At 44.0% G+C, this 18,919-nt stretch overlaps 1 protein-coding gene across 1 annotated transcript in view; it reads left to right on the plus strand.

The window, feature by feature from the left end:
* The first annotated feature begins 502 nt into the window (after positions 1-502).
* Positions 503-18,919, plus strand: part of LOC125447503 (microtubule-associated serine/threonine-protein kinase 1-like) — a 139,657-nt gene continuing 121,240 nt past the window's right edge. Inside the window, exon 1 of the mRNA XM_048521936.2 lies at positions 503-1,245. Coding sequence (XP_048377893.2) covers positions 1,207-1,245 — 39 coding nt within the window. The 5' untranslated portion in view covers positions 503-1,206. The remainder of the gene's footprint in view (positions 1,246-18,919) is intronic.

Genomic DNA, 18,919 nt, shown 5'->3' on the forward strand with positions numbered 1-18,919 from the left:
TTACAGCATTTCAAGTGTTTTTCTGAAAATATGAGTCCTCGACCTGCACTCCCGTCTGTGAGAAAAAGAAATCTCTCTGATTTCTGTCAAATCTGTCTCTGCCAATTTAAAAGGTATTTACCTGAAGATTTAACACTCGGAGAAACAGCAGGAGAGTGTGGATAGCTCTGCACAGGAAAATAGGGCAGAATGGCCTCCTTCTCTCCGACGCCTATGTGTGATTTGCCCCTCCCTCCTTCCCCTCTGCATGTATTTCTTGAGAGGGGAGGCACGCCAAGTTGTGGCGCACCCCTCTCCATGGTGCTGAAGTGGTTAACCGTTTTCGTATTGACTCTGGAACAAGAGAGACAGACAAACGCTGGTGACCAATACATGAAGACCTGAGCATCTGTCAAGGTAGGCTCATCTTATCTCCGATTGGCTCTCCTAAACGGGCAAGCTGATAGGTTGCTTTTTGTTGCCAGTATCTCTTTGCTTCTCTCCCTTCCTCAATCTGTGTGTGTGTGTGTGTGTGTGTGTGGAGCTGTCAGCTTTTTCTACACAAATCCCTGAGTCATGCTTTGACTGGAGAGTTAAGGGTCGGTCGATAGTGAACGCAGACTGATCCAACAGATCCTTGCAGTGAAGATGTATTTGTGTGTGTTGGCGTGCAGAGGGTTGAAATGGAACAGCGGCAGGATTTTGTCTGCAGTGAATTCCTCCCGAGCCAAGAGCTCCTGAGTTTTTGATTCCCACTGCTAACCCTCCACCCTCCTAACTCTAGCACCATTGGAGCCAGCTGTCACAGTCGGGTATGGGACCTACCATCTGACAATGTGCCGATGCCAAGTGACCCGGGATTGCCCTGGTATTGGGAGAACCATCTGGTGCTGTGTGTGGACATTGTCTGGCCACTGACCCATTGAGAAACAGATGCTCTATCCTCGGAGCCCTTAACATCTCCTTCCACACTCAAGACCACCGAACGTTTTTTTTTCCCCTCTGCTGGGTTCCCCATCTCCCCAACCCCCTCCTGCTTTTTTTTTGGAGAGTCTGGGTAGCCTTAAAAGTTGCAGCTTGTTCCTGTGATGGCGAACGAACTCGTCCTGTAGCATAGCAGATGTGACCTCCTCCATCGTCGGATTAAGGGAGAGAGAGAGAGAGAGAGAAAGAAAGAGGAATTCCGGCGACTGAGATGACAAGAGAGACACCAGCCTAGGGGTGGCCATGGATGATTCTGATATTGTTAGACGAAGGAGAGTTCAGGTCAGTACAGCAGCTCAGTTAACAATAAAAAGGCTTAAACTTCTAAACGTTGAAATTAAAAATGTTTCGTTTCTGATTAAATCAACGATAAACGGCTATGCTTTCACCCACATCCCAAACCCGCATTCTGTGAAGCGGTACGGCGTTTTTATTCTGCATTGAAAGGTTGGCTCGGAGTTAGACAGCACAGAGGAGACTGTTCGGCCCGTCATTTATGTGCCAGCCCTCTGAAGGAGGCTACCTCCCCGCCTTTTCCCCGCTCTTGTCCCGGAACCCTGCAAAACCCCCCACTCTGCTTTTAACTGAAAAAAAAAGCGGATTCCTTTTGAATATGAGAAACACAGAAATTCTTAGCAGGTAACGCAGCATTTGTGGAAACGGGGTGGGGGGAGGTATTAACATTTCAGGTCAGTGACCTTTCAGCAGAACTTTTAAAAGTTACGATTGAATTTGCTCACACCAGGCAGTGCATTCCAGAACATCGCAACTTGCCGCATTAAATTTAAAAAAAAATCCCCCGTCTGAAATCGGCTGGGGGGTTGGGGGAATTCTAAAAGTGCAGTGCATTTACTTTTCAACCCCTCACTCCTAACCCACCCCCCCTCCCCATCCCACCTGGGCTGAGTTGGTACCAAAGGTTTTACCTCATGGTGCCAAGGTTTGGATTCCAATTTTATTTCAGTTTTTGTTTGCTAACGAAATCGAGGGCGAGACCAACTGGGAATCAGAAGAACAGTAATACCTCTGTGGCTTGGTGCTTTCCCTCCATTCAGCGCAAGGAGATGGCAAAGTGCCTTGGCAGCACACTGCCATGATAACTCCAGCCCTTTCAAATGTTCTGCTCTGCAGTCACAGCTAGTGATTCCTGAAACCCTGTCTTTGGAAATCATCCAAACTGTAGGTTGTGGGCACTGAGAAGCCTTGTTTGAGGAGTGTTAGCACCAATTTGCTAGCCTTTCTCTTCTTGGGCATTGGCTTGCACTAGGCTGCATGGCCCTGAGCTCTGGCTGCTCTCTTTTTCAGCCGAAGGCTCTTCATGTGATTGGGTTATATCAGGATTTAGCTCTTTGTGTCAGTAGGCTGATTGGCCTGGTGGGGCATCTTAATTCAGCTTTCTACGAGTGTCACCTGACATCTGCAGATGTGAGCTTTTGAGAGGATATCACTGGATGGAGACAAGTTGGGGGTTGGGGGGGTGTTGGGAAGTGGTCAAGTAAGATCTTGATACAATTCTCTCCAAAGAGCCTCTCTAATCCAAGATTGCCAAGATCGATTTTATAGCTCTACAAGTGATGTCCAATTGAGATTACTCAACAGCACAGGCTGTCTCACAGTGACAGTATTACGAGGGCTATAAACAGTGGGTTTTTCAATTGAACATTAACGGTAAGTGGTCAGTGTAGTCCATGGACTGGGTGAATTGAATGGCACATGCCTTGAGTTTATTTTATTATCTAATATTGGAAACTTAAGAACAAACTTGTTTTGGGAAGAAAGTCTTACATTTTTGCGGCGTCTTTCACAAACTCAGGACTACTGAGAGCATATTACAAGAATAAAGTGTAGTCATTGTTGTATGACATTCAGTCTGTGCACTGCAAGCTCCCCAAAGAGCAATGTGATAATGACCAGATAATCTGATTTTCAGCAATAGTAGTCAAGGGATAAATATTGGCCAGGATAGTCACGTCTGATTTCCTCTCCTTTTTTTCAATATAAAATAAATTGCAGTTTTATAGCTCTTTTCATGACATTGCAATATGTTTTACAGCCAATGAATTACTTCTGAGATGCAGTCACTGTTGTAGTAAATGCAACAGTTAATTTGAACACAGCAAGCTCCCATTAAAGACAATGAGATATGTCCAAATAATCTCTTTGTTTGTGTGATGTTGATTGAGGGATAAATAGTGGGCCGGACACCAGGGAAAACTCCCCTACCATTTTTTGAAATTGTGCTGTGAGATTTTTTTTACATCCACCTCAATGGGAGGGCTTCATTCTAAACATGTTATCCAAAAGGACAGCATTTCTGACAGTGCAGCACTCGCTTGGTAATGCACTGGAGTGTCAGGCTGGATTGTTTAAAAATCGAGCTCTGGGATTGAACCCAGAACATTGTGTTTCAGAGGTGAATGTATTACCAACTGGGCAACAGTTAACACAAATAGTGCAAATAAACACAAATAATCTTTTGGATCCCACCTGAAAGGGGGAGGGGGGAGGAGACAATGTCTGTGTTCCAATTTATTGCCCCATCTAAAACATGGCACATCTGGCAGTGTTGCAATCACTAAGTATTGCATTGAAATGTAAACAGAAATTTCTGTAGAAATTCAGCAGGTCTGGCAGCATCTGTGGAGAGAAAGCAGAGTTAATGTTTCAGGTCCAGGGACCCTTGTTTATGACTGCATTGAAATGCCTGTCTAGAATTTGTGCTGAAGTCTGTGGAATTCTATATGAATTTTAATGTTGTATATGTTTCAAAGGTGTGTGTACGTGTGTGGGCATGTGGACAGATTTATGCATGTTTGTGTGGACCCATGTATGTGTCATAAATGTTTATATGTATAGATAAGTGTGCCTTTGTAGTTATGTGTATTTTCAAAACTCAGATAAAAATAAAATACTACAGCTGTGGAAATCTCAAGCAAGCACAGAAATGGCTGGGGAAACTCAGCAGGGGAGGCATGGTGGTTCAGTGTCTAGCACTGCTGCCTCACAGCACTAGGGATCTGTGTCTAATTCCTGCATCAGGCAACTGCCTGTGAAGATTTTGCACATTCTATCTCTGTCAATTTCCTCCCAGAGTCCAAAAATGTGCGGGGTCGGTGGATTGGCTGCGCTAAATTGCTCATAGTGTGCAGGTTGGATGGATTAGCCATGGTAAATGCAGGCTTATGCAGATAGGGTATGGGGTTTGTTCTGGGTTCAATGCTCTTCAGAGGTCCAATGTGGGCTAGATGGGCCAAATGGCCTACTTACACACCGTAGGGAATTTTAGGTCTGGAAGCACCTGTGGGGAGAGTTAACATTTTGAGTCTGTTACAACTATTTTTCAGAAATGCGAGGTCTACTTCTCTCTACACAGATGCTGCTGGATGTGTTAAGTTTCTCCAGCATTTTCTCTGTTTCATCCTAAGCCAAAGCACGTTTTGTCTTGTTTTTGGAAGTTGGGAGTTCAGTCTATGATGGTGCTGATTCACAGCTGTTGCTGTAGTTGTCTTGGAGGGGGGCAACAAATGCCCTGTCAGCTCAAACTCCCTGAAGGATTTTCTTTTAAGGAAAGAGCCTGAAGCCCCAATGCAAGTTAGCAGCATTTTCAGCGAGGGGGTTGATTAAGTCCCTGTCTCCAGTGGCAATGACAGAGGAACCCCAATTTTGGTTCCCACTGGAAGGGTGTGACTGAAGGTATGACTGCTGTGGCACAATGAGAAATGTTTCTGATATGGTCACTTGTGTCCACGTAAAATTATGGACGTGGGAGTGAAGGAATCAGGGCAAATAGCAGCAGCATCTGCCCAAAAGTGTGTAGGAAAACAGGTGGATCAGATTGAGCCTGTTTAGAAGAAAAATGTACTCAGTCCCCCTAATGACCTTTTACAAACAACTCTGTTCTTCCCTGTCTTAGCATGGGGTTGTATAAAATGTTGCTGCCACTCCAGGATTGTCCTAAAGCCTCCAGGAATGAAAAATGAATCTCCAGCTGTAAGCAATCCAGGAAAAGATTCTGAGCAGCATTAAAAACACGTATAATTCCTTTTGCTTGTTTGTGGTAAGAATATCATAGAAGGCAAAGAAAGGACAGAGGGACTGTCAGTCATGAAGCCTCCAACTGGGTAAAGAGCACTCTGTTCACTTCCTCAAAAAGCCAGTGGAATGTGGGACTTCATGAGGATGGACAAGCCAAGGAACAAGTGACGAGCAGGTTGGGAGTGAGTTAGTTTGGAGGGAGAAGGTCATGTGACAAAATCTCCAGGAATGTATCCAGAACAGTGGGCAACCCTTGTTACACTATACTGTCAACTAATGTTATTAGTAGCATCAGCATCTGTACTCTTGCTGAGCTTCGTACTCTTGTAAATTCATATGTTAGATGTGGTCAGTAGTTATTATCCATCCCTAATTGACCCAGAGTGCAGTTAAACGTGAACCACAAAGCTGTGCGTCTGGAGTCACATGTAGGCCAGACCTGGTAAGGCTAATGGACATTGGTGAACCACATGGGTCTTTATACAATTGATAGTGATTTTTTACAATTCTAGACTGTTATTGAATTTGAATTTCACTATCTGGCATGGTAGTATTCAAACCCTTGATCCCAGATCATTAATCTTGAGCTCTGGGTTACCAGTCCCATGGCATTGCTCCAACAGCACAGCCTCCCAACCCCATGCTGAGACAGTGAATGAACAGAGTTGTTTGTAAAAGGTCGTTAGAGGGACTGAATACATTCTTCTTCTAAACAGGCTCATTCTGATCCACCCTTTTTTCTGATGAAGGGTCTAGGCCCGAAACGTCATCTTTTGTGCTCCTAAGATGCTGCTTGGCCTGCTGTGTTCATCCAGCCCCACACTTTGTTATCTCGGATTCTGATCCACCTGTTTTCCTACACACTTTTGGGCACATGCTGATGCTGTTTGCCCTGGTTCCTTCACTCTCAAGTCTACAATTTTACATGGACACAAGTGTCCATATCAGAAGTGACCATACCCACCCAGAGAGGGGTTCCTGCTTGGTGTTTTTCCTATGAGCCAGAAAAATGTTTACTCCCCTTTCCTCCAGGTATTTTGCAGAGTCGGGTTCCACTGGTCCTATCAAGTCTCTGATATCTGATTGTCACATTTGCTCCTCTGATATAAACTTCTTGACTGTCTGCAGACATTTCTTCCTCAGTGAAATAAGGCTGATCCTGCCCTTATGGATTTGCCACTGGGGCGACATTATCTATTGTTGGTCATTGCCAATGATCACTATGTGGCAAATCATGGTCACTAAGTGGGTCAACATGAGCATGCCACCCCACTACACAGGGTCCTAACTTTTCATTCTGTAGGCCACCTTCAGGTTGCCCCCCATCATTCAGTTGGTGTCTTCGGGGAAAACTGAGAGGAAACCCCTCATGAATAATTCACACCTCTCCTCCAGAGAGTTCTAGTCAGTCTGTACTGTGAACCCTGAAATGATGGCTATCATTTGAAACCAGATGAGAACTGTAATTTCACACTTGGTTCCAAGCGTGCAGGCTAGTTTTAAACAGTGAGTATTCTATATTGAAAATTACTCTTTAATTAATTATCAGGAAACTACAGTTGCCAAAATGTTTTATTGTAAATAAGGAACATCATTGTTTAGAACATAGAACATAGAACAATACAGCGCAGAACAGGCCCTTCGGCCCTCGACATTGCGTTGATCGGTGAACTAATCTAAGCCCATCCCCTTACACTATCCCATCATCATTCACCTGCTTATCCAAGGACTGTTTAAATGCCCCTAATGTGGCTGACTTAACTACATTGGCAGGCAGGGTGTTCCACGCCCTTACCACTCTCTGAGTAAAGAACCTGCCTCTGACATCTGTCTTAAATCTATCACCCCTCAATTTGTAGCTATGCCCCCTTGTACAAGCTGATGTCATCATCCTCGGAAAAAGACTCTCACTGTCCACCCTATCTAATCCTCTGATCATCTTGTATGTCTCTATTAAATCCTCTCTTAGCCTTCTTCTCTCCAATGAAAACAGACCCAAGTCCCGCAGCCTTTCTTCATAAGGCCTTCGCTCCAGGCCAGGCAACATCCTGGTAAATCTCCTCTGCACCTTTTCCAATGCTTCCACATCCTTCCTGTAATGGGGCAACCAGAACTGTACGCAATACTCCAAATGAGGCTGCACTAATGCTTTGTACAGTTGCAGCATGACATCATGGCTCCGGAACTCAATCCCTCTACCAATAAAACCTTACACACCGTAAGCCTTTTTAACAGCACTCTCAACCTGGGTGGAAACTTTCAGGGATCTATGTACATGGACACCAAGATCCCTCTGCACATCCACACTACCAAGAATCTTTCCATTGACCCAGTATTCTGCCTTCCTATTATTCTTCCCAAAGTGAATCACCTCACATTCATCCGTATTAAACTCCATTTGCCATCTTTCGGTCCAATTCTGCAGTTTATCCAAGTCTCCCTGCAACCTGCAACATTCTTCCACACTGTCCACCACTCCACTGACTTTAGTGTCATCTGCAAACTTACTAACCCATCCACCTAAGCCTGTGTCCAAGACATTTATAAAAATGACAAATAGCAGTGGTCCCAAAACAGATCCTTGAGGCACACCACTAGTAACTGGACTCCAGGCTGAATATTTTCAATCAACCACCACTCGTTGCCTTCTTACAGAAAGCCAGTTTCTAAGCCAAACTGTTAAATCTCCCTCAATCCCATGCCTCTGTATTTTCTCCAATAGCCTACATGTGGAACTTTATCAAAGGCTTTACTGAAGTCCATGTACACCACCTCAACTGCCCTACCCTCATCCACATGCTTGGTCACTTTCTGAAAAAACTCAATGAGGTTTGTGAGACACATTTAGATGGTTACAAATACACAGATAATTACTGGACCAGGAATGCAGGCTGGATTCACTCAATGATCCTCATGTGATTAGGTGCATACTCATGAAGAGTCAGCTGGGCCGGCATGTATGACACATTCCTAGTTGACCTTAAGAAGGTGGTGGTGAGCTGCCTTCTTGAACTGTTGCAGCCCATTGCTCTAGGTAGGTCCACAATGTCCTTAAGGGGGGAGTTCCAGGATTTTGACCCAGTGAAATCGAAGGAACAGCAATATATTTCCAGGTCAGGATGGTGTGTGTCTTGGAGGGGAATCTAGAAGAAGTGTGTTCCCGTGAGTCTGTGGCCCTTGTCCTTCTAGATGGTAATGTTTGTGGGTTCAGAAAGTGCTTTTTAGGAGTCTTGGCGAATGTATCTTCAATGTATCTTGTAGATGGTATACAATGCTGCTACTGAGCATCAGTGGTTGAGGTGTTTGAAGGTGTGATACTTTGTTCTGGATAGTGTCAAGTTTCTTGAGTGGTGCTGGAGTTGCTCTCATTCAGATGAGCATGCCATCACACTCCTGGTTTGTGCATTCTCGATAGTAGTCATGAAGGAAGCTACTTACAACACATCCATCCTAGGACAAGCCAAACAGAGACACGCACGAGAATTCCTAGAAGCATGGCATTCCAACCGGAACTCCATCAACAAACACATTGATTTGGAGCCAATCTACCATCCCCTGAGAAAAAGAACAGGAAATGACATCACCAACACAGGAAATGACATCACCAACCTAAAGAAACCTAAACAGATAAGTAGAAAGCGGGACATTACACCAGCGCTTCGTCGGAGGCTCACTGATGATGTTACCTAGAATGGTGACGAAACGTCTGAAAACTAACCTTCCAGTTCAGCGAACAAACTCGCATCCAGAAGCTACTTACTGCAGAATTCCTCACCTCTGATCTGCTTTTGAAACCACTGTATTTATATGGATGGTCCATTTTGTTTCTGGTTGATGGTTAGCCCCATGATGTTGATAGTGTGGGTTTCAGAGATGGTAATTCCATGGTATGTATATTGCCACCCATTGGTGCCTTCTGAGGTTGGAGCTAATTCATTTGGTTGAAGTTCCGTAAAACAGGCTATAAGCTGCATCTAGTTACATTGTGCTTCAGAGTACATTTGTTGCTGTTACTCTGTGCCAGAAGCAGTAAGTCGTTCCATCTCCTTATCATGATAAGCTCAAAGCCTCATCTCCACCTCCCTGCCAAAAGCATAAATGGAATCATTGTTAATTTGAGGAATTTATAATCCCAGAAGCACCACCACGAGACTGAGTGAAGTTCTTGAAACTTAATAGCCTGTAACTTTGTGACCTTCAACCTGCTGCAAAATAAATTGTTGTGGACTAATGCGGTATATCCTGGTCAGGAATACTGGAAAACTAGATTAAGAACTGTCCTGATTCCACTTTAAAATCGAGAAAACAGAATGTTTTTATCTAAAGACCTTTTCAGCCTACAGTTTCAGCCTGCCTGCGTGGAGATACTGAATTTCCTTATGACCATTACTTAAAAGGAAACAAAAGACATCCTTGTGCACATATATTGCAGTTTACAACCAATAGAGACCTCACATGCAATGAAGATGGAGTGTGGTCACAGTGGTAATGGAGGGAATGTAATAGTTGATAGACACATAGTATTCTTGGTTTACTAGATTTTGCTATCAAGGCCAAATAATGTGATAATGTGATCTCCTTTGAAGGATGAATGTTGACCAGGCTATTAGGGATAATTCCTCTGCCGTTCTTTAAAAATACTGCTGTAGAATCCTTTGAAGTGACCTGAGCAGGCAGTTATTGCCTTGGTTTAGGATCTTGCTCGAACGCCAGCATCTCTGACAGTGCAGCACTTTCTCAGCAAGGCACAAAAGTGCCAGCCTCAATTTCTGAGCTCAGATCGGGAGATAACTCACTTAAAGGGCCAGGAATTCAAGACAAATAGAGTAGTCAGACAACATGGTAAAGGAACTAGGGAACCTGCAGAGTGCAGCTGAGCTGAGAAGTGTCAGTAAGTTGAGAATCTGACACCTTCAAGGGCATTATTAACCCAAAGTGGAGCTGTTATTCTGCAGTTCTGTGCAATAATTATAGGCGTGGTCAAACTATCTGCATGATCATACTGTGAGTGAGAGGGTGACATTTCATCTGTGTTCAGTATCGTGTGTGTTTCAGATATCTGAGAGTAAACTCTGATACTCACAAGGTTGTGGCCCACCCTGTCTGTGCACATCTGCATCAATGCAGGTTCAAGGTGCAGTGTAGCATGCTGTGATGTGAAGGGCTGTGTTTTTTTTTTACAAGGAAGCCAGTACTGATGGAAATGTGGAATAAATAAAAATTTGAAACACAGGCTTGACCTTGAGACAGAAAGGTCAGATGTCATTCAAACCAGACTCCGTAGTCTGAGTTCCAAATGGGCAGCTGTGACTCCTTGAGTAGCAGTTTCATTTCTGAATGTTGTAGATTCATGTCTTGCTCTGGATGACCTGGACGCAAATTTAAGCTCATGCTCCCACTGCAGTATTGAGGAAGGGCCGAATGGTCTAGCCCTGCTCCTATTTTCCTGTCTGAGGTGCTGTCTTCAAGTGATAAGTTAAACGGGAGCCAGTTCTGTACTCCTAGGTCCCCTGTTCTACATTCTCTGAGTGTAATCCATCATTTCATACAAATTAGGAGAAAGGTGGTGACCGTCAGATGGTGATGGAAGGCTCGTTAAGGTGCAAAATATCATCGGGGGTGCTGTAAAAGAGGCCTTGGATGTTGTTTTTTCAGCTCGGCCTTGTTTCGAGAATCATTGACCTCCTTAGAAGACGGAAACCCATCTACCACCTTGCTAGAGAGTGATCAGCAAGAAGTCTGTTGAATGAGAGAGTTAACTTGCTGTTTCAATCTACCTTCGGGAGACGAAGAACAAGAATAGCAACGGCACATTCATTTGCTAATAATTATTGTTATACTGTGATGCAGCTCTGCTGTGATGATGTGGGTTAATTGGAATGAGGGACAGCAGTAAAGTGAGTCACAGAACCCTATCATGAGTCATTAAGCCATTCCATGGTTCAGAATAGGCCAAACCCAATGCCACCTTCTGGAGTCGGTGCTTTCATTGTCTCCTGAGAATTGGAAGCTGTGCTGTTTTAATCGGTCTTTCGCTCATTAGATGCTCAGAGTTTATTCACGGAAGAAACTTTCTGTTCAGTGGCAGTCTCAAGAGAGGGGTCACTTTCTGTTCTGGGTATCTAATGTCAGTAACAAGCAGGAACCAGAACAGCTCAGCCCTCCCATTCAGTCACATCTTCTCTCATCACTACAGGACCTGGATCTGTCAGGATGATGAACACCTGAACTATAACAGAAATCTTATTTTCTAGCCTTAAAGGATCAGTGGCTAGGCTCAATAGATGGTGAATTCTTGAGCTCGTAGCTGAGGACTTCAGCATCAACAATTAAACAGTCTCTTTGTAGGTTTCCTCGCTGAAGAGCAAAGTTTCTCAAGTCAGGTGCCGCTTCGGTGGAAACTCTTGCATTTGCGTCATCCTTTCTCAATTTCTTGTTGTTACTGTTGTAATGGGAGCAGCGAATTTGCCCACAGCAAACAGTATCTTGAAAATGACCATACATTGTTTTTGCATGACGTTTGCTGAGGAAAAAATATTAGCTAGCAGTAGTAAGGACAGATGAGATCTTAGTTTAATGTTTCTTCCAAAAAGCAGCACCTGTGACACTGCAGCCTCCAGTTCTAGGCTGGAGCATCATTCAACCCACCACCTCCTGATCTAGAGGTTGAATTGCAACCTACAGAGCCCAGTTTGCATTAGGGGCAGAATGAAACTTCCTGAATGAACCTTAACCGTAACTACAATTGAGTGGCTTCAAAGTCCCTTGTGAAGTCTTTTCATTCCTCTGCTCAACCTGAATGAGTTTGTTTTAATGTTAATTAGTGCTTTGATCCAACTTTAGCCCTTTTGTGAGCTGTAAGAGTGCCTGTGTTCAAGAGCCAACATTACATATAAATTCATAATTTAGGTGAAAACGCTCAGTCAAGTTCTGAGGGACTGCTGCATTGTCAGAGGTGCCGTCTTTTGAAGCAAATGTCAGTTAGACGTCTTATTTACTTGCTCACTTAGACAGAAAACATAATGTTGTACTAGTTGAAGACAGGCAGAGGAGAGACTTTCCTAGTCTCTTGATCATTATTGATTTCCACAGAATCCCCACAGTGTGGAAACAGGCCATTCAGCCCAACAAATCCACACTGACCTTCCAAAGAGCATTCTATCCAGACCCATCCTACTACCCTTTCTCTGTAACCTTATATTTCCCATGGCTACTGCACCTCACCTACACATTGCTGAACACTATGGGCAAATTGGCATGCCCAATCTACCTAATGTGCATGTCTTTGGACTGTTGGAGGAAATCAGAGCACCTGGTGGAAACCCAGGCAGACAGTGAAAGAAGGTGCAATCTCCACACAGGCAGTTGCCTGAGGATGGAATCTCAGGATGGAACCTGGGGCCCTGGCACTGTGAGACAGCAGTGTTAACCACCGTGCTGCCCTTAATCTGAACCATTAGATTATCTGGTCACTATTATATTGCTGGATGTGGAAGTTTCCTATACACAAATTAACCACTGTATTGTCCACATAACAACAATGGTAACTTTTCCAAAGTTCTTCACTGACTGTAAAGTGCTTTGTGGCGCATGGATGTCACAAAAGGTGCTATAGAAATGTAACTTACTTATTTCATGAGGAAGTAGGAAGAAATTGTCCAACTCTTTCCAGCAGATAGAAAGCTTGTCTTGAATACTTGTGTCTGTGATTAATAATGAATGATTATTGTTTTAGCACTGGGCTTGTTAAGAGATAGTCAAAGGAATATCAACATGCAGCAACACTCTTATTGTATTGGGCAGGGCAGTTTCCTCCCACTGAAATTTTGCAGAAGTGTAATAAAATGCCAGATCCTGAAAATGTACATGCACACTCAGTCACACGCACACACGCGCATACACACACCCACACTCACGCACGTACTCATCCATGTACATTCATATCCACACTCACACACTCAGTATCACACACACCCACACCCATGCTTGCATCCACAGCATCCTATACTTGCCCTCACACTTACGCCATCACACTCATGCCCTCATGTTCTCACACACACACCCACACTCTCACTCTCTCACACACACACATACCCACACACTCACGCCCACACATTCTCACACACTTGCACTCACACACACACTCACACATATACCCACACACTCTCACAAACACGTACACAACCACATCCACACGCCCAAACTCTCATACACTCACATCCACAAAACATTCACGAACACGCACTCACGTACAAAAATAATACAAAATAATTTCCAGTGAAGAAGGGATATAAAACAAAGGAAAGTGATTTAATGTGATTGGCAAAGGAGCTCAAGTTGACTTGAAGAAAATATATTTATTGCGTAAACTGTTATGTTCTGGAATTCGCAACCAGAAGGAACAGTTAGAAGAAATTTAATTGTAACTTTCGAAGGGGTACTGATAAATACTCAAAAAGGAAGAAGTTGTTAGGCTCTGGGCTAAGAGCATAGTGGTGTTTCTAACTGGATAGCTCTCTTACAATAGGCTGAATGGCCTCTGTCCCGGCTGAATTATTCTCTGATTCTATATAGATTTTTAAGTAAACACAGGGAGACATAAATTATGCACCTAATAATTTTAGGCGTAAGGATGTTCTGAAAGATCAGAACCCAGCACTAAAAATCTCTTGAGAACATTACCATGGCAACTACAGGCTCCATATTAGGGAGTGTCTTCTGAATCTTTAAAGTGGCGTTCCTGATTCGTTCAATCTGACAGGCCACTTTATTAATTGTTTATGATGGGGAGAAGTTTTCACAGCCAGCTCCCTCAGATGACCCAGTTAATAAGAGGCTGATGGGTGGGGCCTCCGTGGTCTAACTGTCTTGCTGAGAACCTACCTGAAAGTGGGTATCATCCGACTGCATCGAACCTTAATGCCCTCCATGGTCAAAAGTTGCCAACACTTGCATTCAAGGATGCACGAGTATCTCAATCAGTGCCCAAGTGATTGAATTTGGATTGTAGGGTTGAACTGAGTCACACTGCTGTGTTCCCAAGGGCTGGCTAAACTATTCAGTACATTGGGTTGGTTTGTTTTTCTCATCCTTTCGTGGGATGTGGTCAAGGCTGTCCAGGCCAGCATTTATTGCCCATGTCTAATTCCCCTGGAAACGCTGGTGGCGAGCTGCCTTCAAGCACCACAGCAGTCCATAGGCTTCTCAAACACTGTACTGAAGCTTAGTGGGCAAAACTCTAAATTCTGAACCAGAAGTTACGGGGATTGGAATTCAGCTGGAGCATCGGATTGGCATGCCCAATGTACTATTGAGACCATGCTGCCAGAGGTGCCATCTTTTGAATGAGATGTTAAAGCAAGGCCCCCACCTGCCCCATCAAGTAATAACTCCATAGCATCCTTTTAAAGAAATCAGGGAGGCTATCCCCAGTGAAATTGTCATGGTTTCTGGAAACCTGAAATGAACACCGAGAAAGCTTGGAGAAATTCAGCAGACCTGGCTGCATCCGTAGAGAAAGAAATGGAGTCAACGTTCCTGAAGAACAATTGTGAAGAAGAGTTGTATTAGACTCAAAACTTTAACTCTACTTTTCTCTCCACAGTTGTTGCCAGATGCTCTGACTTCCTCCAGTATTTTCTGTGTTTGTTTGAATTCTCTCCAAAGTCCTGGCTAACATTTATACCTCAATGAACTCCACAAACCCAGGTTATCTGGTTGTCTTCACATTGTAGTTTATGGGTGCTTGCTGTGCATAGTTTGATAGCTGTATTTCCAACATTGCGACCATGACTGTACATCAAAAAAAAACTTAATTGACAATAAAGCCCTTTGGGAGCAGAGTTCTTGAGAAGTGTGATATGATTGCAAATTCTTCATATTTCATGGAGGATAATTTGTCAGCGTGGAACTCGGACTACCGACGGAGGTTAGCTGGGAGTCAGATCAATGCATCATGTGGCCAGTTCAAAGGATTATCTTTAATGTACTGCTGCTTAGTTACAATGCATTAGGCAGTATTGATCAGATGAAACTCAGTTGCTAAAGTACTGTTGGCAGCTGGAATTTAAGCTGGGATCCATGTAAATAGGAAAGCCTGAGCAGATTGACACTGAGATACCTTCTATTGTTTCATTGCTACTGACTGATTTCATATTGAACTCCTGAGGTTTTTCATTGTTAGTAGTTACTTGATTGTACAGGATGTGCACGTTGCTGTTAAAAAATGGAGACATGTTTGCCAGGACAATTGCAAGAATACCATGTCTCCAGGGGAACAACAATTAATACTGCTTGAGAAAAGGGTGCTGATTGGTTGACAAGAGGATTCTGATTGGTAGAGTTGTTGCCACGGAGAATAAACAGCAAATGTAGTTCAACTTCCCCCATTATCCAGAGGCAACCACGACACTGAAACACATTTTGTTTTAACTCTGTCCCAAATCCCCTCCCTATCCCCGTTACCCCCAGCTATCTCTCTAGTCAAATTCTATAAACAAGCTTCAGGACATGATCACAAGCCTGGCTGTTGAGTTATAAATGTTTGCATTAGTTCTCCAGCATAGTCATGAACTATTAAAACCAGGAAGGCTGGTGATGTGTTATTTGAATTCAAACAGGGTAACTTTTAAGAAATACTTTGTATTTGTGCCTTTTCAGCACCTCAGACTCCCAGCACTTTTTACAACCTTACAAAGTATTTTTGGAGGATAATCACTGTTCAAATGGAGGAAAAGTTGTGGCCAATTTTCACAAAGTGAGATCCCTCAAAAGGCAGATAACCAGATAATCTGACTTTAGTTTATTGCAAACGGGTGTGGAGGGTGAATCAGTTCCGCTCTCTTTAATCCCTGTGGTTGATGCAACAAGTATTTAAAATTCTTCTTAGCATGTAGCTGTACAATTTCGAATTAAAACTTAATGCTTGTCAAAGTTAAGGAGTCTATTATGAGGTTTTTGTTTTGAGAAATCTATCTATCACTTACTAATCCTGAGGAAAATAATGAAACAAGGAAACAAACCCACACATATACAAACACAGCTATAAATGAGAGGGAGAGAGGCTAAATGTCCGCCATCTACAATCCGACCCCACCACCCAAGACATTTTTCCATCCCCAGCCCTGTCTGCTTTCCAGAGAAACCACTCTCTCCGTGACTCCCTTGTTCACTCCACACTGCCCTCCAACCCCACCACACCCGGCACCTTCCCCTGCAACCGCAGGAAATGCTACACTTGCCCCCACACCTCCTCCCACACCCCTATCCCAGGCCCCAAGATGACATTCCACATTAAGCAGAGGTTCACCTGCACATCTGCCATTGTGGTTAACTGCATCCACTGTACCCGGTGTGGCCTCCTCTACATTGGGGAAACCAAGCGGAGGCTTGGGGACCGCTTTGCAGAACACCTCCGCTCAGTTCGCAACAAACAACTGCACCTCCCAGTCGCAAACCATTTCCACTCCCCCTCCCATTCTTTAGATGACATGTCCATCATGGGCCTCCTGCAGTGCCACAATAGTGCCACCCGTAGGTTGCAGGAACAGCAACTCATATTCCGCCTGGGAACCCTGCAGCCTAATGGTATCAATGTGGACTTCACCAGTTTCAAAATCTCCCTTTCCCCCACCGCATCCCTAAACCAGCCCAGTTCGTCCCCTCCCCCCACAGCACCACAAAACCAGCCCAGCTCTTCCCCTCCACCCACTACATCCCAAAACCAGTCCAATCTGTCTCTGCCTCCCTAATTTGTTCTTCCTCTCACCAATCCCTTCCTCCCACCCCAAGCCGCACCCCCATCTACCTACTAACCTCATCCCACCTCCTTGACCTGTCCGTCTTCCCTGGACTGACCTATCCCCTCCCTACCTCCCCACCTATACTCTCTCCACCTATCTTCTTTCCTCTCCATCTTCGGTCCGCCTCCCCCTCTCTCCCTATTTATTCCAGTTCCCTCCCCCCATCCCCCTCTCTGATGAAGGGTCTAGGCCCGAAACGTCAGCTTTTGTGCTCCTGAGATGCTGCTTGGCCTGCTGTGTTCATCCAGCCTCACATTTTATTATCTTATAAATGAGAAGGTGTCTGATACAAAAGGAAGAAGAAGAAATTTAAAATTTACGAAGTCCTTGATGATCTTGATGTATTAGATTTTAACCTGAGACCAGGATTGTTTACTGGTTGTCTTGTATCTGCAGCAGTGGCAAAATCTATCAATACCCTTGCATTCTCAGTTACTAAATGCTTCTCTAATTTGCTTTATGATCAGTTACAGTTTTTAAGAGCGGCTGAGGGAAACAGAAAGTGAAGAAGAGAGTCTTCCAGTTTTGATACCAATCTGTTTCTTCTTCCTTCTTCAGCCCAAAAGCTGTTTTATTGAAATACAGTTCACTTGTATGGAGAAAGGAGGGAGGTTATGTGTGGAGCCAGAGGGAATGGGTGAGATCCTTAATGAGTTTTTTACAGGGGATGTTAGGGATGTTGAGATCAGTGAAAGTTGTGTGAATACTCTCAGGCAGTTCAAGATAATGAAGGAGGAAGTGTTGGTGTATTCAAAAGTATTAAAGTAGACAAGTCCCGAAGTCCTGATGGGATCTGTCATACGACACTGCCAGAGCCAAGGGGGAAATAGTTGGGATTTTAACGGATTCCTCAGGCAAGATTCCAGAGAAATTATCAGTGCTGTTCCTTTGTTTAAGAAAAGAAACAGAGATAATCAAGGTAATTACAGGCTGGTGAGCCTGACGTCAGTTGTGGGGAAGCTGTTGGAGAAGATACTAAGAGACAGGACTTATTCACATTTGGAAGTGATGGATTTATTAGTGATGGGCAGAATGGGTTTCTGCAGGGAAGGTCATGTCTCACCAACTTGATTGAGTTCCTTGAGGAGGTGACAAGAATGATTGAGGAAATTGCAGTGGATGTTGTCTACATGGATTTAAATAAGGCATTTGATGAGTTATCTCATGGGAGGTGGGTACAGAAGATGGAGTCTCATTGGATTCGGGATAAGCTGGCTAGATGGACACAAAACTGGCTTGATCATAGAAGACAGAAGGTAGCAGTGCGAGGGTGCTTTGCAGAATGGAGGTCAGTGACTGCAAGGTGATGTATTTTGGAACATCAAACTCAGGTGCGAATTATACAATAACTGGCAGAATCCTCGGGAGCATTGACATACGGAAGGATCTGGGCATCCAGGTCCACATATCCCTGAGAGGCAACACAGGTGGATAACGTGATCAAGAAGGCATACAGCATTTATTAGTCAGGGCATCAAATATCAAAACTGAGAAGTTATGTTACAGCTGTATAAAACTTTAGTTGGGCTACTTTTGGAATATTGCATGCAGTTCTAGTCACTACACTGCAAGAAAGATGTGGATGCTTTGGAGAGGGTGCAGAGAAGGCTTACCAGAATGCTGCCTGGCCTGGAGGGTTTTAGTTAATAGGAGAGGTTGGATAAACTCGGATTGTTTTCATGGGAAAGACAGAGGCTGAGGGGTGACCCGATGGAGGTTTATAAAATTATGATGGGCATGGATAGCGTAAATAGTCCGAGGCTTTTTCCCTAGGTAGCAAGCTGAACTACAAGACAGCCCAGGTTCAAGGTGAGAGGGGTAATGTTTAGGAGAGAAGTGTGGGGAAAATGTTTCACACAAAAAGGTGGTGAGGGCCTCGAACATACTACCAGTGGAGGTGGTGGAAGCAGGCACATTAGCAATGATTAAGGCATGTCTTGATAAACACATGGAAGGGAAGTGAAGAGAAGGATAGAAACCATGTAAGCGTGATAAGTAGTGGGTCTAAATAAGGACTAGGAATTGGTGCAACCATGGGGGAGGGGCTTGTGGGGCCATCATTCCTAGATGGTATTGTATTGTAATCTCATAGAACATAAAACATATAACTGTACAGCACG

Source organism: Stegostoma tigrinum, chromosome 35 (genome assembly GCF_030684315.1).
Source record: "Stegostoma tigrinum isolate sSteTig4 chromosome 35, sSteTig4.hap1, whole genome shotgun sequence".
Lineage (NCBI taxonomy): Eukaryota > Metazoa > Chordata > Chondrichthyes > Orectolobiformes > Stegostomatidae > Stegostoma > Stegostoma tigrinum.